Genomic DNA, 27728 nt, shown 5'->3' on the forward strand with positions numbered 1-27728 from the left:
AAAGTGACCCCGGCACCCCAAAAAGTGACCCCAGTGCCCCAAAAAGTGACCCAGAGACCCCGAAAAGTGACACTGGCACCCCGAAAGTGACACTGGCACCCCAAAAAGTGACACTGGCGTCCTGAAAAGTGACCCAGAGACCCAAAAAGTGACCCAGAGACCGTGAAAAGTGACCCCAGCACCCCGAAAAGTGACACTGGCACGCCAAAAAGTGACACTGGCACCTCGAAAAGTGACCCAGAGACCCCGAAAAGTGACCCAGAGACCCCAAAAAGTGACCCCGGCACCCCAAAAAGTGACCCCGGCACCCCAAAAAGTGACCCCAGTGCCCCGAAAAGTGACCCAGAGACCCCGAAAAGCGACCCAGAGACCCCGAAAAGAGACACTGGCACCCCGAAAATGACACTGGCACCCCAAAAAGTGACCCCGAGACCCCAAAAAGTGACCCCGAGACCCCAAAAAGTGACACTGGCACCCAGAAAAGTGACACCGGGACCCCGAAAAGTGACCCCGGCACCCCAAAAAGTGACCCCGGCGCCCCGAAAAGTGACACTGAGACCCCGAAAAGTGATCCAGAGACCCCGAAAAGTGACCCCGGCACCCCGAAAGTGACACTGCACCCCGAAAAGTGACCCCAGTGCCCCGAAAAGTGACACTGGCACCTCGAAAAGTGACACCGGGACCCAGAAAAGTGACCCCGGCGCCCCGAAAAGTGACACTGGCACCCCGAAAAGTGACCCAGAGACCCCGAAAAGTGACCCCGGCACCCCGAAAGTGACACTGCACCCCGAAAAGTGACCCCAGTGCCCCGAAAAGTGACACTGGCACCTCGAAAAGTGACACCGGGACCCAGAAAAGTGACCCCGGCACCCCGAAAGTGACACTGGCACCCCGAAAAGTGACCCCGGCACCCTGAAAAGTGACCCAGAGACCCCAAAAAGTGACCCCAGCGCCCCGAAAAGTGACCCAGAGACCCCAAAAAGTGACCCCGGCACCCCGAAAAGTGACCCAGAGACCCTGAAAAGTGACCCCAGTGCCCCGAAAAGTGACCCCAGCGCCCCAAAAAGTGACCCAGAGACCGCGAAAAGTGACCCCGGCACCCCAAAAAGTGACACTGGCGCCCCGAAAAGTGACCCCAGCACCCCAAAAAGTGACACTGGCACCCCGAAAAGTGACCCAGAGACCCCCAAATCTCCGTGGGACCCCAAAAACTGCCCAAAATCCCCACGGGACCCCAAAAAGTGCCCCCGAGACCCCCAAACACCCCCTGGGCACCCCCAAACCCCCCCCAAGCCCCCCCAAACCCCCACCAGGTACCCCCAAACACCCCCAGAGACCCTCCAAACCCCCCCTGGGGTCCCCCAAACCCCCCTGTGCACCCCCAAACCCCCCCCGGGCACCCCAAAACCCCCCCTGGGAACCCACAAACCACCCCAGAGACCCCCAAACCCCTCCCCCGAGCCCCCCGACCCCCTCCCCACCTGGGGTCCTCCTCGAAGATCTCCTGGGTGCCGTTGCCGTGGTGAATGTCCCAGTCCAGGATCAGCACCCTGAGCACGGCAGCGGGGATTGGGGGGGCTGGGGGGGGATTTGGGGTGCCCAGGGGGTGCCCAGGGGGGATTTGGGGGTGCCCGGGGGGGGGCCGGGGGGTGTTTGGAGGTGCCCAGGGGGGATTTGGGGGGTTCCGGGGGGGTTAGGGGGTGCCCAGGGGGGATTTGGGAGTGCCCAGGGGGGGTTTGGGGGTGCCCAGGGGGGTTTGGGGGTGCCCAGGGGGGTTAGGGGGTGCCCAGGGGGGAATTGGGGGTGCCCAGGGGGGATTTGGGGGTGCCCGGGGGGGTTTGGGGGTGCCCAGGGTGGGGTTTGGGGGTGTCCAGGGGGGGTTTGGGGGTACCCGGTGGGGGTTTGGGGGTCTCTGGGGGGGGCTTTGGGGGTACCTGGTGGGGGTTTGGGGGGGCTTGGGGGTCTCTGGGGGGGTTTAGGGGTTTCCGGGGGGTATTTGGGGGTGCACAGGGGGAATTTGGGGGGGTTTGGGGGTGCCCAGGGGGGTTTGGGGGTGCCTAGGGGGGGGTTGGGGGTGCCCGGGGGGGGCCCGGGGGGATTTGGGGGGGCCCAGGGGGGATTTGGGGGTGCCCAGGGGGGATTTGGGGGGACCCAGGGGGGTTTGGGGGTGCCCAGGGGGATTTGAGGGTGCCCAGGGGGGATTTGGGGGTGCCTGGGGGGGTTTGGGGGTCCCCCAGCCGCGGTAACCCCATAGATGAGGGGGTCCCCACGTTCCCGGTGCTGTTCCCTGGGGGTCCCCCCGGTGCCGGTAACTGAGCGGGGTCCCCCCGTTCCCGTCCCCGTTCCCGTCCCCGTTCCCGTTCCCGGGGGTTCCCCGTTCCCATTCCCGTTCCCGTTCCCGTCCCCGTCCCCGTTCCCGTTCCCATTCCCGTTCCCGTTGTTCCCCGTTCCCGTTCCCGTTCCCGTTGTTCCCCGTTCCCCGTCCCCATTCCCGTTCCCGTCCCCGTTCGTATCCCCGTCCCCGTTCCCGTTCCCGGGGATTCCACATTCCCGTTCCCGTTCCCCGTTCCCGCTGATTTCCCCGTCCCCGTTCCCATCCCCGTTGTTCCCGCTGTTCCCGTTCCCGGTACCGGAGCGGGGTCCCCGCCAGGCTCTGTCCGTGCCGCGCCGCCACGGCCGCGTTGTTGAAGAGGCAGAATCCGCCGGCGGAGCCGCGCCGGGCGTGGTGCCCCGGGGGCCGCAGCACGGCCAGGGCCGAGCGCACCTGCGGAGCGGTGGGTCAGGGGGCGGCGGGACCCCCGGGGCCGGTACCGCGGGACCCCCGGACCCGGTACCGCGGGACCCCCAGACCCCGGCACCGCCACCCCCGGAGACCCCCAAACCCCGCTGAGAACTCCCAAACTCCCCCCATGCCCCCCGTGCTCCAATGCCCCCCGTGCCCCCCATGCCCCCGTGCCCCCCGTGCCCCCGTGCCCCCCGTGCCCCACTTTGGTTTCCTTTACCCCCCATGTCCCCCATCCGCCCTGTGCCCCCCGTGTCCCCCTTTACCCCCCCATACCCCCCATGCCCCCCGAGCCCCCTGTGCCCCACAAGTCCCTAATGCCCCTCATGCCCCCCATGCCCCCCATTCCTCCCATGCTCCAATGCCCCCCGTGCCCTCCTTTTCCCCCCCATGCCCTCCGTGCCCCACTTTGGTCTCCTTTATCCCCCATGCCCCCCGTCCGCCCTGTGCCCCCCGTGCCCCCCATTCCTCCCATGCCCCAATGCCCCCCGTGCCCCCCATGCCCCCAATGCCCCCATTACCCCCCCGTGCCCCCCAAGCCCCCAATGCCCCCCGTGCCCACCTTTCCCCGCAGCACAGCCCCCACAGCAGCACAGGCTCCCCCCGTGCCCCCCATGCCCCCCATGCCCCCCAAGCCCCCTGTGCGCCCCATACCTCCAATGCCCCCCGTGCCCCCCATACCCCCCATACCCCCCGTGCCCCTCATACCCCCCATGCCCCCCGTGCCCCCCATTACCCTCCATGCCCCCCATTCCTCCCATGCCCCAATGCCCCCCTTTTCCCCCCATACCCCCCAATGCCCCCCGTGCCCCCCATGCCCCCCATTACCCTCCATGCCCTCCATGCCCCCCGTGCCCCCCGTGCCCACCTCTCCCCGCAGCACGGCCCCCACGGCAGTGCAGGCTCCCCCCATGCCCCCCGTGCCCCCTGTGCCCCCCGTGTCCCCCTTTACCCCCCGTGCCCCCCATGCCCCCCAAGCCCCCTTTACCTCCCTGTGCCCCTCATACCCCCCATTACCCCCGTGCCCACCTCTCCCCGCAGCATGGCCCCCACGGCAGTGCAGGCTCCCCCCGTGCCCCCCGTGCCCCCAATGCCCCCCACGCCCCCCATGTCCCCCATTACCCCCCATTACCCCCGGTGCCCCCCGTGCCCACCTGTCCCCGCAGCACGGCCCCCACGGCCGCACACGCTCCCCCCGCCGCCAGGCGGGCACAGCCGAAGGACCGCGGGCACAGGAACACGCTCGGGAAGCGCCGCGACAGCGCCCGGAGAGCCCGAGGGGACAGCAGCGGGCACCGGGACAGCGCCCGCACGTGGGACCGCCTGGGGACCCCAAAACTGCCGTCACCCCAAAATAGTGACAGGGAATCCCAAAAACTGCCACCATCCCAAACCCAGCGGGCACCGGGACAGCGCCTGCACGTGGGAGCGCCTGGGGACCCCGAAACTGCCGTCACCCCAAATACTGACTGGGAACCCCAAAAACTGACAGGGAACCCCAAAAACTGCCATCATCCCAAACCCAGCGGGCACCTGGACAGCGCCCGCACATGGGCACGGCTGGGGGCACCCCGAAACACAGCGGTCACCCCAAAATACTGACAGGGAACCCCAAAATACTGACAGGGAACCCCAAACACTGACAGGGAACCCCAAAATACTGACAGGGAACCCCAAAAACTGCCATCATCCCAAACCCGGATCATCCCAAAACTCCTGTGAACCCAAACCCAGCGGGCACCGGGACAGCGCCCAAACGTGGGAGCGCCTGGGGACCCCAAAACTGCCGTCACCCCAAAATACTGACAGGGAACCCCAAAAACTGCCGTCATCCCAAACCCAGCGGGCACCGGGACAGCGCCCGCACGTGGGACCGCCTGGGGACACCCCGAAACACAGCGGTCACCCCAAAATACCGACAGGGAACCCCAAAAACTGACAGGGAACCCCAAATACTGACAGGGAACCCCAAACCCGGGTCACCCCAAAACACACAGGTCACCACAGAGACCCCAAACACAGCAGGAGGAACCCTCCCAAACCCAGTCGGGGTCACCCCAAATCCCGGGCAGGGACCCCAAACCCGGGTCACCCCAAATCCCCAAATCCCCAAAACACCCGGGTCACCCCAAATCCTGGACCAGGACCCCAAACCCGGCTCACCCCAAATCCCAGGCAGGGACCCCCAAAGTGCCCTGGCAGAGACCCCAAACCCCTCCCCCCAGGGACCCCCTCACTCCCCAGCAGCTCCTGGGCCCAAATCCCCCAAATCCCCGCACTGGGGACCCCCCCAGGACCCCCCATTTCCCCCCCAGGACCCCCCATGTGCCCCCCAAGACCCCAGAGACCCCTCCCAGGACCCTCCAAGACCCCCCATGACCCCACAGAACCCCAATTTTTCCCCCCATTATACCCCCAGGATGCCCCCAAGACCCCCCATAAGCCCCCCAAGACCCTCCCAGGACCCCCAATGTCCCCCCAGGACCCTCCCAGAACTCCCCCCGGACCCTCCAAGATGCCGCAGGACCCCCAATGTCCCACCAGGACCCCAAACGTCCCCCCAAGACCCCCGTCCCCCGTCCCTACAGGACACCCCATGACCCCCCAGGAACCCCCATAAGAGCCCCAAGACCCCTCCCAGGTCCCTCCAAGACCCCCCCAGCACCCCCAGGACCCCCAATGTCCCCCCAGGACCCTCCCAGAACTCCCCATGGCCCCCCAAGACCCTCCCAGGACCCCTAATGTCCCCCCAAAACCCCCAAAGTCCCCCGTCCCTACAGGACACCCCAGGACCCCCCAGGAACCCCCATAAGACCCCCAAGACACTCCCCAGAACCCTCCAAGGCACCCTCAGGACCCTCCCAGCACCCCCAAGACCCCCAAAGTCCCCCCCAAGACCCCCAAAGTCCCCCCCAGGACCCCCAAAGTCCCCCCAAGATTCTCCCAGCACCCCCAGGGCCCCCAAAGTCCCCCCCAGGACCCCCAAAGTCCCCCCCAGGACCCCCAAAGCCCCCCCAGGACCCCCAAAGTCCCCCCAAGATCCTCCCAGCACCCCCAGGACGCCCAATGTCCCCTCAGGACCCTCAATGTCCCCCCCAGGACGCCCCCAGCACCCCCAGGATCCCCAATGTCCCCCCAGGACCCCCGAAGACCCCCCCAGGACCCCCAAAGTCCCCCCAGGACCCCCAATGTCCCCTCCAGGATCCCCAATGTCCCCCCAGGACCCCCGAAGACCCCCCCAGGACCCCCAAAGTCCACCCAGGACCCCCAATGTCCCCCCCAGGATCCCCAATGTCCCCCCAGGACCCCCGAAGACCCCCCCAGGACCCCCAAAGTCCCCCCCAGGACCCCCAAAGTCCCCCCAGGACCCCCAATGTCCCCCCAGGACCCTCCCAGCACCCCCAGGACCCCCAATGTCCCCCCAGGACCCCCCCAGCACCTCCAATGTCCCCCCAGGACCCCCGAAGACCCCCCCAGGACCCCCAATGTTCCCCCAGGACCCCCGAAGTCCCCCCCAGAACCCTCCCAGCACCCCCAGGCTACCCAAAGTCCCCCCCTGGACCCCCAATGTCCCCTCCAGGACCCCCAAAGTCCCCCCCAGGACCCCCAAAGTCCCCCTCAGGACCCTCCCAGCACCCCCAGGACCCCCAAAGTGCCCCCCCAGGACCCCCCCAGCACCTCCAATGTCCCCCCAGGACCCCGAATGTCCCCTCCAGGACCCCCAAAGTCCCCCTCAGGACCCTCAATGTCCCCCCCAGGACCCCCAAATTCCCCCCAGGACCCCCAATGTCCCCTCCAGGACCCCCAAAGTCCCCCCCAGGACCCCCAATGTCCCCCCAGGACCCCCAAAGACCCCGCCAGGACCCCCAAAGTCCCCCCAAGATCCTCCCAGCACCCCCAGGACCCCCAAAGTGCCTCCCCAGGACCCCCCCAGGACCTCCAATGTCCCCTCAGGACCCCCAAAGTCCCCCCCAGGACCCCCAAAGACCCCGCCAGGACCCCCAATGTCCCCCCAGGACCCTCCCAGCACCCCCAGGACCCCCAATGTCCCCCCAGGACCCCTGAAGAGCCCTCCAGAACCCCCAATGTCCTCCGAGGACCCCCAATGTCCTCCCAGGACCCCCAATGTGCCCCCCAGGACCCCCAAGGTCCCCCCATGGCCCCCCAGGAACCCCCATAAGACCCCCAAGACCCCTCCCAGGTCCCCCCAGGACCCCCAAAGTCCCCCCCAGGACCCCCAATGTCCCCCCATGGCCCCCCAGGAACCCCCGTAAGACCCCCAAGACCCCTCCCAGGTCCCCCCAGGACCCTCAAAGTCCCCCCCAGGACCCCCGAAGACCCCCCCAGGACCTTCCAAGGCACCCCCAGGGTGCCCAATGTTCCCCCCAGCACCCCCAGGACCCCCAATGTCCCCCCAGGACCCCCCCAGCACCTCCAATGTCCCCCCAGGACCCCCAAACCCCCCCAGGACCCCCGCAGTGCCCCTCACGTGTGGCAGGCCCGCAGCTGGCGCAGGCTGGCGGGTCGGGCGGGCACGGGGCGGCAGCGCTGGGCGAGCCCCAACTCCTGCAGCCGCTGCAGCACGCGGGGCAGGCGCTGCGGGGCCTCGGGGTGCTGGCTGGGAAAAAACACCCAAAAATTACCCCAAAATCACCCCAAAATCACCCCAAACACCCCCAGAGCAGGCGCTGCGGGGCCTCGGGGTGCTGGCTGCAAAACACCCAAAAATTACCCCAAAATCACCCCAAATAACCCCCAGGGCAGGCGCTGCGGGGCCTCGGGGTGCTGGCTGCAAAACACCCAAAAATTATCCCAAAATCACCCCCAAAACCACCCCAAACACCCGCGGGGCAGGCACTGCAGGGCCTCAGGGTGCTGGCTGGGGAAAAAGCACCCAAAAACGGCTGAAATTACCCCCAAAACAACCCCAAAATCACCCCAAAACAACCCCCAAACCACTCCAAAATAAGCCCAAAATCACCCCAAAATAACCCAAAATCACCCCAAAAACACCCCAAAATCACCCCAAAATAAGACCAAAATCGCCTCAAAATCACCCCCAAAACCACCCCAAAATAAGACCGAAATTGCCCCAAAATCACCCCAAAACCACCCCCAGGGCAGGCACTGCAGGGCCTCGGGGTGCTGGCTGGGGAAAAAACACCCAAAAACAGCTGGAATTACCCCAAAATCACCCCAAAAACCACCCCCAGGGCAGGCGCTGCGGGGCCTCGGGGTGCTGGCTGGAAAACAGCCAGAAACAGCTGGAATTACCCCAAAATCAACCCCCAAAATCACCCCAAACCCACCCCAAAACTACCCCCTAAACAACTCCAAAATAACCCCAAAATCACCCCAAAACCACTCCCAAAATCACCCCCAAAATAACCCCAAAAACGCCCCCAAAATGACCCCAAAATCACCCCAAAACCACCCTCAGGACAGGTGTCCCAGCCCCTCCCTCACCTGTCCAGGTGTCCCAGAGGGTTTTGGGGTTCCCTCACCTGTCCCAGCGGTTTTTGGGGTGCCCTCACCTGTCCCAGGGGGGTTTTGGGGTGCCCTCACCTGTCCCAGGGGGGTTTTTGGGTGCCCTCACCTGTCCAGGGGGGTTTTTGGGTGCCCTCACCTATCCCAGGGGGTTTTGGGGTGCCCTCACCTGTCCCAGGTGTTCCAGAGGGTTTTGGGGTGCCCTCACCTGTCCCAGGTGTTTTTGGGGTGCCCTTACCTGTCCCAGGTGTTTTTGGGGTGCCCTCACCTGTCCCAGGTGTCCCAGAGGATTTTGGGGTGCCCCTCACCTGTCCCCGATGGTTTTGGGGTGCCCTCACCTGTCCCAGGGGGTTTTGGGGTGCCCCTCACCTGTCCAGGTGTCCCAGAGGATTTTGGGGTGCCCCTCACCTGTCCCAGAGGTGTTTTTGGGGTGCCCTCACCTGTCCCAGGGTTTTTTTGGGGTGCCCTCACCTGTCCCAGGGGGTTTTGGGGTGCCCCTCACCTGTCCCAGGTGTTTTTGGGGTGCCCTCACCTGTCCCAGGTGTTTTTGGGGTGCCCTCACCTGTCCCAGGTGTTTTTGGGGTGCCCTCACCTGTCCCAGGTGTCCCAGAGGGTTTTGGGGTGCTCTCACCTGTCCAGGTGTCCCAGAGGGTTTTGGGGTGCCCTCACCTGTCCCAGGTGTTTTTGGGGTGCCCTCACCTGTCCCAGGTGTTGCGGTGCTCCTCCATGCGGGGGTCGTACACCAGCCCCACCCGGGCTGTGCCGGGGGGCTCCGGGGGGCTCCCCCCAACCTCCTCTTCCTCCTCATCTTCCTCCTCATCTTCCTCCTCCTCCTCCTCCGCTTCCGCCTCTTCTTCCTCTTCCTCTTCCTCTTCCTCCTCTTCCTCCTCTTCCTCATCTTCCTCCTCCTCCGTCTCTGTGGGGGGAGGGGATCCTCAGGGGGACCCCCCAAATTCGGCCCCCCCCAACCCTGGGGGGCTCCCCGAGACCGTTCTGGGGGGCCTGAGGGGTTTTGGGGGGTCTGGAGGTTTTTTGGGGCAGGTTTGGGGTGTCTGGGGGGCGGTTTTGGGGTGACTGGGGGAGGTTTGGGGTTTTTTGGGGCAGGTTTGGGATGTCTGGGGGGTTTTGGGGGGCAGTTTTGGGGTGTCTGGGGGGTGGTTTTGGGGGTTTTTGGGGGGTCTGGGGGTTTTTGGGGTGTGGTTTTGGGGTGACTGGGGAGGTTTTGGGGTGACTGGGGGGGTTTTTTGGGGGGCGGTTTTGGGGTGACCTGGGGAGGTTTGGGGCATCTGGGGTTTTTGGGGGGCGGTTGTGGGGGTTTTTGGGGTGTCTGGGGTTTTTTAGGGGGTGGTTTTGGGGTGACTGGGGGGGGTTTGGGGTTTTTGGGGGGCGGTTTTGGGGTGTCCAGGGGGGTTTGTGGTTCTTGGGGGGCAGTTGTCGGGGTTTTTGGGGTGTCTGGGGTTTTTTGGGGCAGGTTTGGGGTGATCAGGGGATTTTTGGGTTTTTGGGGGGCAGTTTTGGGGTGATCAGGGGTTTTTTGGGGGACAGTTTTGGGATGCCCAGGGGAGTTTTTGGGTTTTTGGGGTGCAGTTTTGGGGTGACTGGGGAGGTTTTGGGGTGACCGGGGGGTGCTTTTGGGTTTTTGGGGGGCAGTTTTGGGGTGACCAGGGGGGTTTTTTGGGGGGCGGTTTTGGGGTGATCGGGGGGCTTTTGGGGGGCAGTTTTGGGATGCCCAGGAGAGTTTTTGGGGTTTTGGGGTGATCGGGGAGGTTTTGGGGTGCAGTTTTGGGGTGACCGGGGAGATTTTTGGGGTGCAGTTTTGGGGTGACCGGGGGAGTTTTGGGTTTTTGGGGTGACCAGGGGGGTTTTTTGGGGGGCAGTTTTGGGATGCCATGGGGAGTTTTTGGGGTGCGGTTTTGGGGTGACCGGAGGGGTTTTGGAGGGCAGTTTTGGGGTGACTGGGGCGGTTTTGCGGGGTGGTTTTGGGGTGATCGGGGAGGTTTTGGGGGGCAGTTTTGGGGTGACCAGGGGATTTTTGGGTTTCTGGGGGCAGTTTAGGGGTGACCAGGGGGTTTCTGGGTTTTTGGGGGGCAGTTTTGGGGTGACCAGGGGGGTTTTTTGGGGGGTGGTTTTGGGGTGATCGGGGCGGTTTTTTGGGGGGTGGTTTTGGGGTGACCGGAGGGGTTTTGGGGGGCAGTTTTGGGGTGACCAGGGGATTTTTGGGGGGCAGTTTTGGGATGCCCAGGGGAGTTTTTGGGTTTTTGGGGTGACCGGGGGGGTTTTTGGGGGGCAGTTTTGGGGTCCCTGAGAGAAACCAAGATGGCGGCGAGCCAATATGGCGCCCTAGCAACCGAGGCGACTCCTTAGCAACGGGGCCTAGCGCGCCCCCTGAAGCCTGCGCTCAGTTTTTGGGGGGTTCAAAGTGCTCCCCCCCCATGGGATTTCGGGGTCCCCCCTCGGAATTTCGGGGTCCCCCCTCACCGAAGCTCTGCAGGCAGCCCCAGAAGCGCTGGTGGACGCTCAGGGTGCGGGCAATACTGGCCAGGCCGCTGGGGAGCATTAGGCTTTTGGGGGACTGGGGGCACCCCAAAACTGCCCCCAGCACCCCCCCCGAGCTCCCCAACCCCCCTGAACCCCCAAATGCTCCCCCAAAGCCCCTCCAGCCCCCCAAACCCACCAGAAACTCCCCCAGCACCCCAAAACCCCCCAGAGCCCCCCCCAGCCCCTCCAGCCCCCCAAAATCCTCCCCTGTGACCCCCCCCAGCCCCCCAAAATCCTCACCTGGGGGTGGGGGTGAGGGGCCCGGGGGGGTCCCCGGGGTCCCCCAGCAGGGTCCTCAGCATGGCCCCCAAGCCCCCCGAGGACGCCCCCAAATCCGGGCCCCCCTGTGGAAAGGGGGGGTCAAGGGGAGCCACATGGCCCCCCAAAAACAAACAGCCCCCTAAAAACAGCCCCCCAAAAGAGCCATAAAAACACCCCCCCAAAAAACATCCCCCAAAAACAACAGCCCCCAAAAACAAACAGCCCCCCAAAAACATCCCCCAAAAACAAACAGCCACAAAAACAGCCCCCCAAAAAACAGCCCCCAAAAACAAACAGCCCCCCAAAACAGCCCCCCAAAAACAGCCCCCCAAAAACAGCCTCCTAAAAACAGCCCCCCAAAAGAGCCACAAAAACAGCCCCCCAAAACAACAGCCCCCAAAAACAAACAGCCCCCCAAAAACATCCCCCAAAAACATCCCCCAAAAACAAACAGCCACAAAAACAGCCTCCCAAAAACAGCCCCCCAAAAACAAACAGCCCCCCAAAAACAGCCCCAAAAACAGCCCCCCAAAAAACATCCCCCAAAAACAAACAGCCACAAAAACAGCCCCAAAAACAGCCCCAAAAACAGCCGCTATAGGCTCCATACCCTACATCCCCTGTATCCCCTATAGCCCCCCCACCCCACAGCCCCCATACCCCTGACAGCCCCTATACATCCCCTATATAAACCCTGTGTCTCCCATACCCCTATATCCCCTATATACCCCCATATCCCCTATATATCCCCCACGTCCCCTATATGTATCCCATATCCCCTATATGTCCCCCCCATATCCCCTATATGTCCCCCCCATATCCCCTATATATCCCCCACATCCCCTATACGTCCCCCATGTCCCCTGTACACCCCCATATGCCTCTATCCATCGTACCCCCGACATTCCCCATACATCCCCTATGGATCCCTATACCCCCACGTACCCTATGGATGCCCTATAGATCCCCTATGTCACCCACACCCCCCACATCCCCTATAGATCCACTCTAGCCCACACCCCCCCCATATCCCCCTATAGATCCCCTACAGATCCCCTGTATCCCCCAGACCCCTCTATCCCATATAGATCCCCTATATCACCCATACCCTCCATATCCTCTCTATTCTCTGCAGATCCCCTATGGCCCCACACCCCTATCCCCTATTGATCACCTATTGATCCCCTATAGATCCCCTGTATCACCTATACCCCCATATCCCCTCTGTCCCCTATAGATTCCCTATAGATCCCCCACAGATCCCCCATATCCCTCACACGGCTCTATCCCCTACAGATCCCCTATAGCTGCCCTATACCCCCACACCCCTCTAACCCCTATTGATCCCCTATAGATCCCCCACAGATCCCCCACACCCCTCTATCCCCTATAGATCCCCTACAGACCTCCTACAGACCCCCCACAGACCCCCCACAGATCCCCTATAGATCCCCTATTGATATCCCACAGATCTCCTACAGATCCCTATAGATCCCCCATGGATCACCCACAGATGCCCCACAGATCTCCTATGGATCCCCTAGAGATACCCCCATAGATCCCCTATAGATGCTCCACAGATTGCCCATAGATCCCCCACAGATCCCCCACAGATCCCCTACTATAGATGCCCCCACAGATCCCCTATAGATCCCCCACAGATCCCCCACAGATGCCCCCATAGATCCCCCACAGATTCCCCACCAGATCCCCTATGGATCCTTATAGATCCCTATGGATCCCCTATAGATCCCTATAGACCCCCATAGATCCCCTATGGATCCCCTATAGATCCCCCCCAGATCCCCCATAAATCCCCCCCAGATCCCCCATGGATCCCCTATAGATCCCCTATGGATCCCCTATAGATCCCCCACAGATCCCCCATGGATCCCCTATGGATCCCCTATGGATCCCCCATAGATCCCCCATAGATCCCCCCCGATCCCCCATAGATCCCCATAGATCCCTATGGATCCCCTATGGATCCCCCGTGGATCCCCCATAGATCCCCTATGGATCCCCCCCAGATCCCCCATAGATCCCCATAGATCCCTATGGATCCCCCGTGGATCCCCCATAGATCCCCTATGGATCCCCTATGGATCCCCCCCAGATCCCCCACAGATCCCCTACAGATCCCCCACAGATCCCCCATGGATCCCCCATAGATCCCCACAGATCCCCACAGATCCCCCATAGATCCCTATAGATCCCTGTGGATCCCTCACCTGCAGCAGCATCAGGAGCCGCCCCCGGGCCAGGGCCGAGAGGAGATGGGTGAGGAGAGCGAGCGCGGGGGGGAGGGGCAGCCCTGGGGGCAGAGACACCCTATAGACACCCTATAGACACCCTATAGAGAGCCTATAGACACCCCATAGGGACCCTATGGACACCCCATAGAGAGCGCGGGGGGGAGGGGCAGCCCTGGGGGCAGAGACACCCTATGGGGACCCTATAGACACCCAATAGACACCCCATAGGGACCCTATAGACACCCTATGGACACCCCATGGAGAACCCATAGAGACCCATAGGGACACCATAGGGACCCATAGAGACCCCATAGACCCCATAGAGACCCATAGGGACCAATAGGGACCCCATAGAGACCCCATAGAGACCCCATAGAGACCCATAGAGACCCCATAGACCGCATAGAGACCCATAGTGACCCATAGAGACCCTATAGAGACCCCATAGAGACCCCATAGACCCCATAGAGACCCATAGGGACCCCATAGACCCCATAGACCCCATAGAGACCCATAGAGACCCCATAGAGACCCATAGAGACCTATAGAGACCCCATAGAGACCCCATAGACCCCATAGAGACCCATAGAGACCCCATAGAGACCCCATAGAGACCCATAGAGACCCCATAGAGACCCTATAGAGACCCCATAGAGACCCATAGAGACCCCATAGAGACCCCATAGAGACTCATAGAGACCCCATAGACCCCATATGGACCCCATAGAGACCCATAGGGACCCCATAGAGACCCATAGAGACCCCATAGACCCCATACGGACCCCATAGAGACCCATAGACCCCATAGAGACCCCATAGACCCCATAGAGACCCCATAGAGACCCATAGAGACCCACAGAGACCCATAGAGACCCATAGAGACCCCATAGAGACCCCATAGAGACCCATAGAGACCCCATAGAGACCCATAGAGACCCCATAGAGACCCATAGACCCCATAGAGACCCCATAGGAACCCCATAGGGACCCATAGAGACCCATAGAGACCCACAGACCCCATAAACCCCATAGAGACCCATAGAGACCCATAGGGACCCATAGAGACCCCATAGAGACCCATAGAGACCCCATAGACCCCATAGAGACCCTATAGAGACCCATGGAGACCCCATAGAGACCCCATAGAGACCCCATAGAGACCCATAGAGACCCATAGGGACCCCATAGACCCCATAGACCCCATAGAGACCCCACAGACCCCATAGACCCCACAGACCCCCCCAGAGCCCCCCCAGCCCCCCGTACCCCCAAATCCTCCAGCGAGGCCTCGACCAGGACGAGCTGGGGCTGGAACTGGGGGGACAGAACGGGGTCAGGGGGTGGGACCCCAAACCCACACACGGACCCCAAACCCACACAGGGACCCCAAAACCTCACAGGGACCACAAACCCTCACAGGGACCCCAAACCCACACAGGGACCCCAAACCCACACAGGGACCCCAAAACCTCACAGGGACCCCCAACCCACACAGGGACCCCAAAACCTCACAGGGACCCCAAACCCACACAGGGACCCCAAACCCACAGGGACCCCGAACCCACAGGGACCCCAAACCCACAGGGACCCCAAACCCACACAGGGACCCCAAAACCTCACAGGGACCCCAATCCCACAGGGACCCCAAACTCACAGGGACCCCAAAACCTCACAGGGACCCCAAAACCAGAGCCCCAAAACCTCACAAGGACCCCAAAATCACACAAGGACCCCAAACCCACAAAGGGACCCCAAACCCCCCCAAACCCCTCAGTGACCCCAAAAACCCCCGGTGACCCCAAACCCCAAACCCCAAACCCCAAATCCAAACCCCAAACCCCAAACCCAAACCCAAACCCCAAACCCCAAACCCCAAACCCAAACCCCAAACCCCAAACCCAAACCCAAACCCCAAACCCAACCCCAAACCCCAAACCCAAACCCCAAACCCAAACCCAAACCCAAACCCCAAACCCCAAACCCCCAAACCCCAAACCCCAAACCCCAAACCCCCAAACCCCAAACCCCAAACCCAAACCCCAAACCCAACCCCACCTGGAGGCCGATGGGCAGCAGGAGGTTGAAGGCGGCGGCCGCGTGGTCGCCATCGGTGACAGCGGCCTGGGGACAGCCTCACCCTATAGAACTGGGGCCCTATAGAGCCCTGGGGCCCTATAGAGCCCTACAGAGCCCCGGGGATCCTATGGACCCCTATAGATCCCCTACAGCCGCCCCCCGCTTCTATAGAGCCAACACCACCCCAGAGCTCCTGCGTTCCCTATAGGCCCCCCGCCCCTATAGGCCCCTATAGGCCCCCCCCCCCATAGGCCCCCCACCCCTATGGTCCCATATAGGCCCCCCACCCCAGCAGTCCCATATAAGCCCCCTGCCCCTACAATCCCCTACAGGTCCCCCTGCCCCTGTAGACCCATATAGACCCCCGACCCCTATAGTTCCCCTGCCCCTATAGGCCCATATAGACTCCTCCACCCCTATAGTTCCCCTGCCCCTATAGGCCCATATAGACCCCTTCACCCCTATAGCTCCCCTGCCCCTATAGGCCCATATAGACCCCTTCACCCCTATAGTTCCCCTGCCCCTATAGGCCCCCCTCCCTCTGCCCCCCCTGCCCCTATAGTCCCTTAAAGGGCCGCCTACAACTTCCTACAGCCCCCCCAGTCCCTATAGTCCCTATATCCTCTACAGCCCCCCCAGTCCCTATAGCCCCTATATCCTCTACAGCCCCCGGACCCCTACAGCTCCTCCCTGTACCCTGTGTGCCCTATACAGCCCAGCCCCTATAGCCCTGCAGCCCATATATACCCTATAGCTGCCCCTATATCTGCCCCTATAGCCCTGCGACCCCTACACCCCCTATAGCCCCATAACCCCTATAGATCCCCTATAGCCCCATAACCCCTATAGATCCCCTAGAGCCCCATAACCCCTACACCCCCTATAGCCCCATAACCCCTACACCCCCTATAGCCCCATAACCCCTACATCCCCTGCATCTGCCCCTATAGGCCTGTGACCCGGCCCCACGGATCCCATATAGATCCCCTGTGGATCCCCTATAGATCCCCTGTGGATCCCCCGTGGATCCCCTATAGATCCCCCATGGATCCCTCACAGATCCTCTATAGATCCCCTATAGATCCCCCATAGATCCCCTACAGATCCCCCACGGATCCCATATAGATCCCCTATGGATCCCCTATAGATCCCCCACAGATCCCCTATAGTTCCCCACAGATCCCCTATAGATCCCCCATAGATCCCCTACAGATCCCCCATAGATCCCCTACAGATCCCCCACAGATCCCCTATAGAAGATCCCCTATAGAAGATCCCCCCTATAGATCCCCCGTACCTGCTCCCAGCGCAGCTCCACACTGAACCCCTGTGGATCCCCTACATATCCCCCCCAGATCCCCTATTGATCCTCTATAGATCCCCCACAGTTTCCCCCCAGATCCCCTATAGATCCCCTGTAGATCCCCTATGGATCCCACATAGATCCCCCCTATGGATCCCCTATAGATCCCCCATAGATCTGCCGTGGATCCCCCATAGATCCCCTATAGTTCCCCACAGATCCCCTGTGGATCCCCCCCAGATCCCCCATAGATCCCCCATAGACCCCCTATAGATCCCCTATATCCCCGTACCTGCTCCCAGCGCAGCTCCACGCTGAATCCCCGCCCGGGGCCCCGCCCGGCGCTGGGGGGCGGCTCCAGCCCCCGCTGAGCCCCGAAGTACAGCACACTGTGGGGGGGACCAGTATGGACCAGTATGGACCAGTATGGACCAGTATGGACCAGTATAGACCAGTATAAACCAGTATATACCAGTACAGCACACTGCAGGACCAGTATAACCCAGTATAGACCAGTATGGACTGGTATGGACCAGTATGGACCAGTATAACCCAGTATAGACCAGTATGGACTGGTATGGACCAGTATGGACCAGTATAACCCAGTATAGACCAGTATGGACTGGTATGGACCAGTATGGACCAGTATAACCCAGTATAGACCAGTATGGACTGGTATGGACCAGTATGGACCAGTATAACCCAGTATAGACCAGTATGGACTGGTATGGACCAGTATGGACCAGTATAACCCAGTATAGACCAGTATGGACTGGTATGGACCAGTATGGACCAGTATAACCCAGTATAGACCAGTATGGACTGGTATGGACCAGTATGGACCAGTATAAACCAGTATAGACCAGTATGGACTGGTATGGACCAGTATGGACCAGTATAAACCAGTATAGACCAGTATAAACCAGTACAGCACGCTGCGGGACCAGTATAAACCAGTATAGACCAGTACAGACTAGTATATACCAGTATAAACCAGTATGGACCAGTACAGTACACTGTGGGAAAGACCAGTATAGACCAGTATGGACCAGTATGGGCCAGTATAAACCAGTACAAACCAGTACAGCACGCTGCGGGAGGGACCAGTATGGACCAGTATGGACCAGTACAGACCAGTATGGACCAGTACAAACCAGTACAGCACGCTGCGGGACCAGTATAAACCAGTATAAACCAGCATAAACCAGTATAAACCAGTACAGCACGCTGTGGGAGGGACCAGTATAGACCAGTATGGACCAGTATGGACCAGTATAAACCATTACGGACCAGTATAGACCAGTATGGACCAGTACGGACCAGTATGGACCAGTACGGACCAGTATGGACCAGTACAAACCAGTATAAACCAGTATAGACCAGTATAAACCTGTACAGCACACTGTGGGACCAGTATGGACCAGTATGGACCAGTACGGACCAGTATGGACTGGTACAGACCAGTATGGGCCAGTATCACTCCCAGTACATCCCAGTACGTCCCAGTACATCCCAGTACATCCCAGTACGTCCCAGTCCATCCCAGTACGTCCCAGTATCGCTCCCAGTACATCCCAGTACGTCCCAGTACGTCCCAGTACCCCCAGTACCCACCTGGGGTCCTCCAGGAAGATTTGGGGGAGGTCCCGCCCGGGCCGGGAGCTCCAGTCCACGATCAGAACCCTGCGGGGGCAGGGCTGGGCTGACCCAAAACACCCAAACACACCCAAACACCCAGAAACACCCAAAAACCAGCCCTAAACATCCCAAAACCTCCCAAAAACAGCCAAAAACAGCCCAAAACCACCCCAAAACACCCCCAAAACCAGCCCGAAACATTCCAAAAACACCCAAAAACACCCCAAACCACCCAAAACCAGCCCAAACCAGCCCAAAAACACCCCAAAACACTCCAAACCACACAAACACCCAAAACCAGCCAAAAAACACCCCAAAACACCCCCAAAACCAGCCCAAAAACACCCAAAAACACCCAAAACAGCCCCAAAACACAACACCCAAAAACCACCAAAACCAGCCCAAAACAGCCCAAAACAGCCAAACACACCCAAAAACACCCAGAAACACCCAAACACCCAGAAACACCCAAAAACTGCCCAAACCCCCAAAAATACCCAAAAACAGCCCAAAACAGCCCAAAAAACACCCAAAAACAGCCAAAAACAGCCAAAAACCCCAAACCAGCCAAAACCAGCCAAAAACACCCCAAAACCACCCCGAAAACCCAAAACCACCAAAAACAGCCCCAAAACACCCAGAAACACCCAAAACAGCCCAAAACCAGCCCAAAACAGCCCAAAAACACCCAGAAACACCCAAAACAGCCCAAAACCAGCCCAAAACAGCCCAAAACCAGCCAAAAACACCCAAACACCCAGAAACACCCAAAACCACCCAAAACAGCCCAAAACATCCCAAAACCACCCCAAAAACAGCCAAAAACACCCAGAAACACCCAAAACCACCCAAAACAACCCAAAACATCCCTAAAACACCCCAAAAACACCCAAACACCCAGAAACACCTGAAAACACCCAAAAACATCCCAAAAACAGCCCAAAATGGCCCAAAACCAGCACAAAACAGCCCCAAAACACCCAAAACCAGCCCAAAACCAGCCAAAACATCACAAAAACCCCACAAAAACCCCAAAACCCCCCAAAACATCCCCAAAACACCCCAAATCCACCCTTAAAACCCAAAAACCCCAAAAACCCCTAAACACACCAAATACCACAAAAAACCCAATTCAGCTACAAAAACCCCAAACCACCCAAACCACCCCAAAAAACACCCCAAAACCCCAAAACCACCCCAAAAACCACCCAAAAACCCAAAAACACCCCAAAACCCCAAAACCCCCCCAAAAACCACCCCAAAACCCACAAAAACACCCCAAAAACCCCCAAATCCCCCCAAGAACACCCCAAACACACCAAAACACCCCAAAAACACCCAAGACCACCCCCAAAACCCCAAAACTACCCCAAATAACCCCAAAACACCCCAAAAACCCCCAAAAATCCCAAAACACCCCAAAACTCCCCCAAAACTCCCCCAAAACACCCCAAATCCCCCCAAAACTGCCCCAAACACCCCAAAAATGTCCCAAAAAACCAAAAACCCCAAACCACCCCAAAAACACCCCAAAAAACCCCAAACCACCCCAAAAACACCCCAAAAAACCCCAAACCAGCCCAAAAAAGGGCCCCTCAGCCCCCCCAAAAAACGGACCCAAGGCCCGGGGGTGCCAGGACCCCCCCACCCATGGGTGCCCCCCCCCCGTTGCTCTCACCGCTGCACCCCTGGGTGCCCCACCCCCACCCCTGGGTGCCCCCCCCACCCATGGGTGCCCCACCCCCACCCAAGGTGCCCCCCCACCCATGGGTGCCCCCATCCCCACACATGGGTGCCCCACCCCCACCCCTGGGTGCCCCCCCACCCATGGGTGCCCCCATCCCCACACATGGGTGCCCCTCTCCCCATGGGTGCCCCCCCACCCATGGGTGCCCCCTCTCTCACCGCTGCACCCCGAGCCGTTTCTGCGCCACCCGGGCGGCCACAGCCGCGGGCTGGGGGGGGTCCTGGGGGTCCTGGGGGCTGCGGGGGATGGGAGAGACCCTATGGAGCCATATGGGACCCACAGACCCTATGGACCCCTATGGAGCCATAAGGGACCCTATGGGACCCTATGGATCCATATGGATCTATATGGGACCCTATGGGATCCCATGGGACCCTATGGATCCATATGGGACCCTATGGACCTATATGGGACCCCATGGAACCCTATGGATCCATATGGGACCCTATGGCATCCTATGGATCCATACGGGACCCTATGGGATACTATGGGTCTATACGGGACCCTATAGATATCCATATGGGACCCTATGGGATCCTAAGGGACCCTATGGATCTATATGGGACCCGATGGGATCCTATGGATCTATATGGGACCCTATGGAACCCTATGGGATCCTACGAAACCCTATGGATCCATATGGGACCCACAGACCCTATGGATCTATATGGATCTATATGGGACACTATATAGCCCTATAGAACCTCACAGACCCCATACGGACCCCCCAAACCTCCCATACCCCAATACCCCCCGTACCCCAATATCCGCCCCTGTACCCCAATATCCCCCCACACCCCAATATCCCCCCATACCCCAATACCCCCCGTACCCCAATATCCCCCCGCACCCCAATATCCCCCCACACCCCAATATCCCCCCCTGTACCCCAATATCCCCCCCTGTACCCCAATATCCCCCCGTACCCCAATATCCCCCCACACCCCAATATCCCCCCGTACCCCAATATCCCCCCGCACCCCAATATCCCCCCCAGACCCCAATATCCCCCCGCACCCCAATATCCCCCCACACCCCAATATCCCCCTGTACCCCAATATCCCCCTGTACCCCAATATCCCCCCCCGTACCCCAATATCCCCCCACACCCCAATATCCCCCCGCACCCCAATATCCCACACACACCCCAATTTATGCCCCCCGTACCCCAAATTCCCCCCCTGTACCCCAAAATCCCGTACCTGAGCAGGGCCACCCCGTTGCGCAGGGCCCCCCCCAGCACCTCCTCCAGCAGCGCCAGCGCCGCCCCCACGGCCCCGCGGGGACCCCGAAATCCCTGCGGCACCCCAAAATCAGGGGGGACCCCAAAACCGGGCAGGGGACCCCAACATGGGGCAGGGAACCCCCAAAACCCCCAAAAGAAGGGAAAAAAAGACCCCAAAAAAAGGGACACGAAAGGCCCGGGAGGGACCCCAAAACCCCCATGAGGGGAACCCGGAATTGGAGGGGACCCCAAATCCCACAGGAAGAGCCCAAATCCCCCTCCAGAGGGAACCTGGAATTGAGGGGGGAACCCCAAATCCCCTGGGAGCACCCCAAAATCAGGGGGACCCCAACATCGGGGCAGGGGACCCCAAAATGGGGCAGGGAACCCCCAAACCCCACAAAAAGGGGGGAAAAAAGACCCCAAAAAAAGGGACCCGAAATGCCCGGGGGAGACCCCAAAACCCCCCCGGGGGGAACCCAGAATTGAAGGGGGAACCCCAAATCCCCTGGGAGCACCCCAAAATCAGGGGGACCCCAACATCGGGGCAGGGGACCCCCAAACCCCAAAAAGAGGAGGAAAAAAGACCCCAAAAAAAGGGATCTGAAACACCCAGGGCAGACCCCAAAATGCGCGGGGGAAAACGGAGGGGGGACCCCAAAACCCCCAAGGGGGGAACCCAGAATTGAGGGGGGAACCCCAAATCCCCTGGGAGCACCCCCAAATCAGGGGGGACCCCAAAATCGGGGGGGGGGCCCAAAATGGGGCAGGGGACCCCAAAAAGGGGGAAGGGAAGGGGAAGAAAGACCCCAAAAAAAGGGACCCGAAATGCCCGGGGGGGACCCCAAAACCCCCAAGGGGTGAACTTGGAACTGGGGGGACCCCAAATCCGACAGGGAGACCCCAAAACCACCTCAGAAAGGACCCAGAGGCAGGGGGACCCCAAAACCCCATGGAGGAACCCCCAAAACCCCCCCAGGGATCCCCCAGGTGTCCAGGGGGACCCCAAACCCTCCCCGGGGGTTTTGGGGACCCCCCCCGGGATTTGGGGGTGCTCACCGGGCCGGGGCTGTCGGGGGGCTCCAGCTGTGCCACGAACGAGGGGCTGGGGGGGACCCCAAAACCTCCCTGAGGGGCAGCCCGGGGGTCCCCGGAGCCCCCCAAAACCTCGGGGGACCCCCGGGGCTCCCCAGCCTCCCACCAGGGCCCCCCAAAACCCTTCAGGGCCCCCCAAACCCTTCAGGGCCCCCCAAAACCCTTCAGGACCCCCCAAACCCTTCAGGGCCCCCCAAACCCCACAGAGATCCCCCCAAATCCCACAGGGAGTCCCCCAAAACCCCCCTGCTGCTCCCCAAATCCCCCCAAAATCCCCCCAAAACCCCCCAAATTCCACCCCAAAACCCCCCTATATCCCCCCCATACCCCTCAGGGCTCCCCCAAATCAGAGCCCCCCAAACCCCCCAGATCCCCCCCAAATCCACCCCAAATTCCCAAATCCTTCCCAAATCCCCCCCAAATCCCCCCCAAATCCACCCCAAATTGATCCCAAAATCCCCCCAAAATCCCCCCAAAACCCCCCCTAAATCCTCCCCCAGACCCCTCAGGGCTCCCCCAAATCAGAGCCCCCCAAAACCCCCCAGATCCCCCCAAATTCCCCTGAAATCCACCCAAAATCTCCCCCAAATTCCCAAATCCTTCCCAAATCCACCCCAAATTCCCTTTGAAATCCTCCCAAAATCCACCCCAAAATCCCCCTATATCCCCCCCCAGACCCCTCAGGGCTCCCCCAAATCAGAGCCCCCCAAACCCCCCAGATCCCCCCCAAATTCACCCCAAATCCCCCCAAAATCCCCCCAAAACCCCCCCTAAATCCTCCCCCAGACCCCTCAGGGCTCCCCCAAATGAGAGCCCCCCCAAAACCCCCCCAGATCTCCCCCAAATTCACCCCAAATTCCCCCGAAATCCACCCAAAATCCACAAAGAAAAACCCCAAATCCCCCCAAAAACCCCCATAAATCCCTCCCAAGTCCCCCCCAAATCCACCCCAAAATCCCCCAAAACCCCCCAAAAATCCCCCCAACCCCCCCGCCCCCACCTGTGCACCAGCAGCAGCTCCTCATCACTGGCCGGGCGACACTGGGGGGGGATGGGGACATCAGGGGGGTCCCCAAAACCCCGGGGGGGTCCCCAAAATCCCGGGGGGTCCCCAAAATCCCGGGGGGGGTCCCCAAACTCTGCAGGGACCCCAGAAAAGGGGGGGACCCCGAATTTGGGGGTCTCACCTTGACGGGGACGCAGCGCTGGAACAGCTCCTGCAGGGCCGGACCCCCCCGGGGGCTGCGGGCACCCCAAAAAGGGTCAGGGGCACCCCAAAAACCCCAGAGGGACCCCAAAGGTCAGGGGGGACCCCAAAAACCCCACGGGCACCCCAAAAACGGTCAGGGGGACCCCAAAAACCCCGCGGGGACCCCAAAAACCCCAGGGGAACCCCAAAGGTCAGGGGGGACCCCAAAAACCCCACAGGGACCCCAAAGGTCAGGGGGGACCCCAAAGGTCAGGGGGACCCCAAAAACCCCAAGGGAACCCCAAAGGTCACGGGGGACCCCAAAAACCCCACGGGCACCCCAAAAACAGGTCAGGGGGCACCCCAAAAACCCCAGAGGGACCCCAAAAACCCCACGGGAACCCCAAAAACCCCACGGGCACCCCAAAGGTCAGGGGGGACCCCAAAAAGGGTCAGGGGGGACCCCAAAAACCCCATGGGCACCCCAAAGGTCAGGGGGGACCCCAAAAAGGGTCAGGGGGGACCCCAAAAACCCCAGAGGGACCCCAAAAACCCCACGGGGACCCCAAAAACCCCACGGGGACCCCAAAGGTGAGGGGGGACCCCAAAGGTCAGGGGGGACCCCAAAAGGGCTCCGCGGGGATTTGGGGTTTGGGATTTTGGGGCACTGGGGGGATTTGGGGGTTTGGGGCTTTGGGGTTCCTGGGGATTTGGTGGAATTTGGGGGGTTTGAAGAATTTGGGGCATTTGGGAGATTTGGTGGGATTTGGGGGATTTGGGGTTTTGGGACGTGGGGGAATTTGGGGTTTTGGGGCTCTGGGAAATTTGGGGGATTCGGGAGATTTGGTGGAATTTGGAGACTTTAAGGGATTTGGTGGAATTTGGAGGATTTGGGGGTTTTGGGGCACCGGGGGGTTTGGGGGGTTTGGGGTTTTGGGGCTCTGGAGGATTTGGGGGTTTTGGGGCTCTGGGGGATTTTGGGATTTGGGGTTTCGGGGAACCCTGGGGGATTTGGGGGGTTTGGGGTTTTGGGGCTTCTGAGGGGATTTGGGGGTTTTGGGGGGGGTTTGGGGATTTGGGGTTTGGGTTTTTGGGGCAGTTTTGGGGGGGTTTGGGTTTTTGAGGGGGTTTGGGTTTTTGGGGGGATTTGGGGGTTTTTGGGGGGGTTTGGGGTTTGGGGGGATTTGGGTTTGGGGTTCTGGGGGGTTTTGGTTTTTGGGGGGGTTTGGGGATTTGGGGTTTGGGTTTTTGGGGCGGTTTTGGGGGGGTTTGGGTTTTTGGGGGGGGTTTGGTTGTGGGGGGGGTTTGGGGATTTGGGTTTTGGGGGGATTCGGGTTTTTGGGGTCCGTACCCGCCGTCCCCGTGCCCTCCATCGCTGACCAGGCCCGTCCCGGTGGGGGCGGCGCCCTCGGGCCCCAAATCCTGCTCGGGGGGGGGTGGGGGGTGGGGTGGGGGGGACATCGGGGTCTGGGGGGGTCACAGGACACCCCGAACCCCCCCAGCAGCCCCCCCACCCCAAAGGGACACCCCCAAAGTGACCCCACAGCCCCCCAGACCCTCAGGGGGTCCCCATGGGGGGTCCTGGGGTGTCCCCCCAAAGGGACCCCGAGCCCCCAGACCCATTTCTGGGGACCCCCCAGACCCCATTATTGGGGAACCCCCAGACCCATTTTTGGGGACCCCCAGACCCCATTTCTGGGACCCCCCCAGAACCCATTTTTGGGGACCCCCCACACCCATTTTTGCGGACCCCCAGACCCATTTTTGAGGACCTCCAGACCCCATTTTTGAGGACCCCCAGACCCCATTTTTGGGGACCCCCACACCTATTTTTGGGGACCCCCACACCCATTTTTGGGGACCCCAGACCCATTTTTGTGGACCCCCACACCCATTTTTGGGGACCCCCCAGACCCATTTTTGGGGACCCCCAGACCCATTTTAGGGAACCCCCACACCCACTTTTGGGGACCCCGACACCCATTTTTGGGGACCCCCAGACCCATTTTTGGTGACCCCAGCCCCATTTTTGGGGACCCCCCACACCCATTTTTGGGGACCCCCACACCCATTTTAGGGGACTCCCACACCCATTTTTGGGGACCCCCCACACCCCTTTTTGGGGATCCCCAGACCCATTTTTGGGGACCCCCTAGGCCCATTCTGAGGACCCCCCACACCCATTTTTGGTGACCCCGACACCCATTTTTGGGGACCCCCCAGACCGCATTTTTGAGGACCCCCACACCAATTTTTGGGGACCCCCCCACACCCATTTTTGGGGACCCCCACACCCCATTTTTGGGGACCCCCCACACCCCATTTTTGGGGACCCCCCAGACCCATTTTTGGGGACCCCAGACCCATTTTTGGGGACCCCCCCCCATTACCAGCTGCTGTAGCTCCGCCTCCAGCCCCGCCCTCCGGCGCCGCGCGCGGCCCTGGGCGGAGCCACGGTCAGCCACGCCCACCGAGGCCACGCCCACCCGCGCTGATAACCACGCCCACCGACCACACCCATACTAACCCCGCCCACATCCCGAGGCCACGCCCCTCCCTCAGGTACAATGGCAGGCGGAGCCAGCGAGGCCACGCCCACTCCAAACAGACCACGCCCACCCCGCCGGTTTGGTCGTGGTCGTAAGACCCCGCCCACACCGAAGCTCCGCCCCTCGCCCCGCCCCGTCATGCTTCGGGGGGGCGGGGCGCCGGTCACACCCCACAAAGCCACGCCCCTCAGGCCACGCCCCTTTCTGACCACGCCCCTCTCACCATGGCAGCCGGGGGGGCTCGAGCGGCGCGCGGGGGCCTGGGGGGGGACACGGGTCAGGGGCAGGGGGGGGACAGAGGGGGGGACACGGGGCGGGACAGGGGTTTGGGGACACCGGAGACGGGGTGGGGACACCGGGGATAGCGGGGGGACAATGAGGGGACAGCGGAGGACACGGGTCAGGGACAGCGGGGGGACATACCGGGGCGGGATAAGGGTTAAGGGACACCGGGGGACAGCGAGGGGTCAGCAGGGGACAATGGGGGGATACCGGGGACCGGGGGCACAGCGGGGACACCGGGGGGAGAGTGGGGGGGACACCGGGGGGACAGCGGATTGGGGACACCGGGGGGACCGAGGTTTGGGGACACCGGGGTTTGGGGACACCGGGGGACAGCGGGGACAGAGGGGCGGGGCCGGGCGGGAAACAATCGGGGCTGGCGGGAGGCGCGGGGAGCGGCGCCGGGAGCTCCACGGGCAGGGGAGGGAGCGGGGCCGGGGGGTCCCGGAGGGTCCCGGGGGTTTCGGGGGTCCCGGGGGTTCGGGGGGTCCCGGGGGTCCCGGAGCCGCCGCGCTCACCTGCAGCCCCACGCGACGCTGGCGCGAGGCGCGCCGTGATGACGTCAGGGGCCAGGAGCGAGGCTAAAGGGGCGTGGCCACGGGAAGGGGGCGTGGCCTGCCGTGACCGGGGCGTGGCACCGCCAATCGCGGGGCGGGGCTTAACAGGGCGGGGCTCACTGGGGGCGTGGTCTAATGAGAGGGGCGGGGCCGCCGCTTTACCGTCGGCATGGCGCTCATGGGGGCTGCCATGTTGGGTGTGTCATGGGGGCTGCCATGTTGGGTGTGTCATGGGGGCCGCCATGTTGGGTGTGTTCATGGGGGCCGCCATGTTGGGTGTGTCATGATAGCTGCCATGTTGGGTGTGCTCACGGGGCTGCCATGTTGGGTGCGGTCATGGGGGCCCCCACATTGGGTGCTCATGGGGCCGCCATGTTGGGTGCGCTATGGGGGCCGCCATGTTGGGTGCGCTCATGGGAGCCGCCACATTGGGTGCCCATGGCGCTGCCATGTTGGGTGCGCTCATGGGGCCGCCATGTTGGGTGTGCTCATGGGGGCCGCCATGCTGGATGTGCTCATGGGGGCCGCCATTTTGGGTGCGCTCATGGGGCCGCCATGTTGGGTGTGCTCATAGGGGGCTGCCATGTTGGGTGCGCTCACGGAGCTGCCACATTGGGTGTGCTCATGGGGGCCGCCATGCTGGATGTGCTCATGGGGGCCGCCATTTTGGGTGCGCTCATGGGGCCGCCATGTTGGGTGTGCTCCCGGAGGCCGCCATGTTGGGTGCGCCATGACGGTCGCCAT

The 27728-nt window shown here is 61.6% G+C and overlaps 1 protein-coding gene and 1 pseudogene across 1 annotated transcript in view; both read right to left on the reverse strand.

Moving 5' to 3' along the window:
* The window catches only part of HDAC6 (histone deacetylase 6), a 36332-nt gene extending 9156 nt beyond the window's left edge, over positions 1-27176 (reverse strand). Inside the window, exons 1-20 of the mRNA XM_072920210.1 lie at positions 27147-27176; positions 26946-27008; positions 25987-26037; positions 24948-25018; positions 23595-23649; positions 23408-23448; positions 22372-22417; positions 21290-21384; positions 20246-20323; positions 18317-18385; positions 16995-17091; positions 15379-15444; positions 14590-14637; positions 11048-11151; positions 10748-10815; positions 8969-9185; positions 7272-7400; positions 3937-4105; positions 2631-2764; positions 1482-1550 (exon numbers count right to left, since the gene is read on the reverse strand). Of these exons, the coding sequence (XP_072776311.1) occupies positions 1482-1550; positions 2631-2764; positions 3937-4105; positions 7272-7400; positions 8969-9185; positions 10748-10815; positions 11048-11151; positions 14590-14637; positions 15379-15444; positions 16995-17091; positions 18317-18385; positions 20246-20323; positions 21290-21384; positions 22372-22417; positions 23408-23448; positions 23595-23649; positions 24948-25018; positions 25987-26037; positions 26946-27008; positions 27147-27176 (1700 nt within the window). The remainder of the gene's footprint in view (positions 1-1481; positions 1551-2630; positions 2765-3936; positions 4106-7271; positions 7401-8968; positions 9186-10747; positions 10816-11047; positions 11152-14589; positions 14638-15378; positions 15445-16994; positions 17092-18316; positions 18386-20245; positions 20324-21289; positions 21385-22371; positions 22418-23407; positions 23449-23594; positions 23650-24947; positions 25019-25986; positions 26038-26945; positions 27009-27146) is intronic.
* LOC140681126 (uncharacterized) lies at positions 13557-14567 on the reverse strand (annotated as a pseudogene).
* Positions 27177-27728: the final 552 nt, after the last annotated feature.

Source organism: Taeniopygia guttata, chromosome 31, assembly GCF_048771995.1.
Source record: "Taeniopygia guttata chromosome 31, bTaeGut7.mat, whole genome shotgun sequence".
In the NCBI taxonomy this organism is placed as follows: domain Eukaryota; kingdom Metazoa; phylum Chordata; class Aves; order Passeriformes; family Estrildidae; genus Taeniopygia; species Taeniopygia guttata.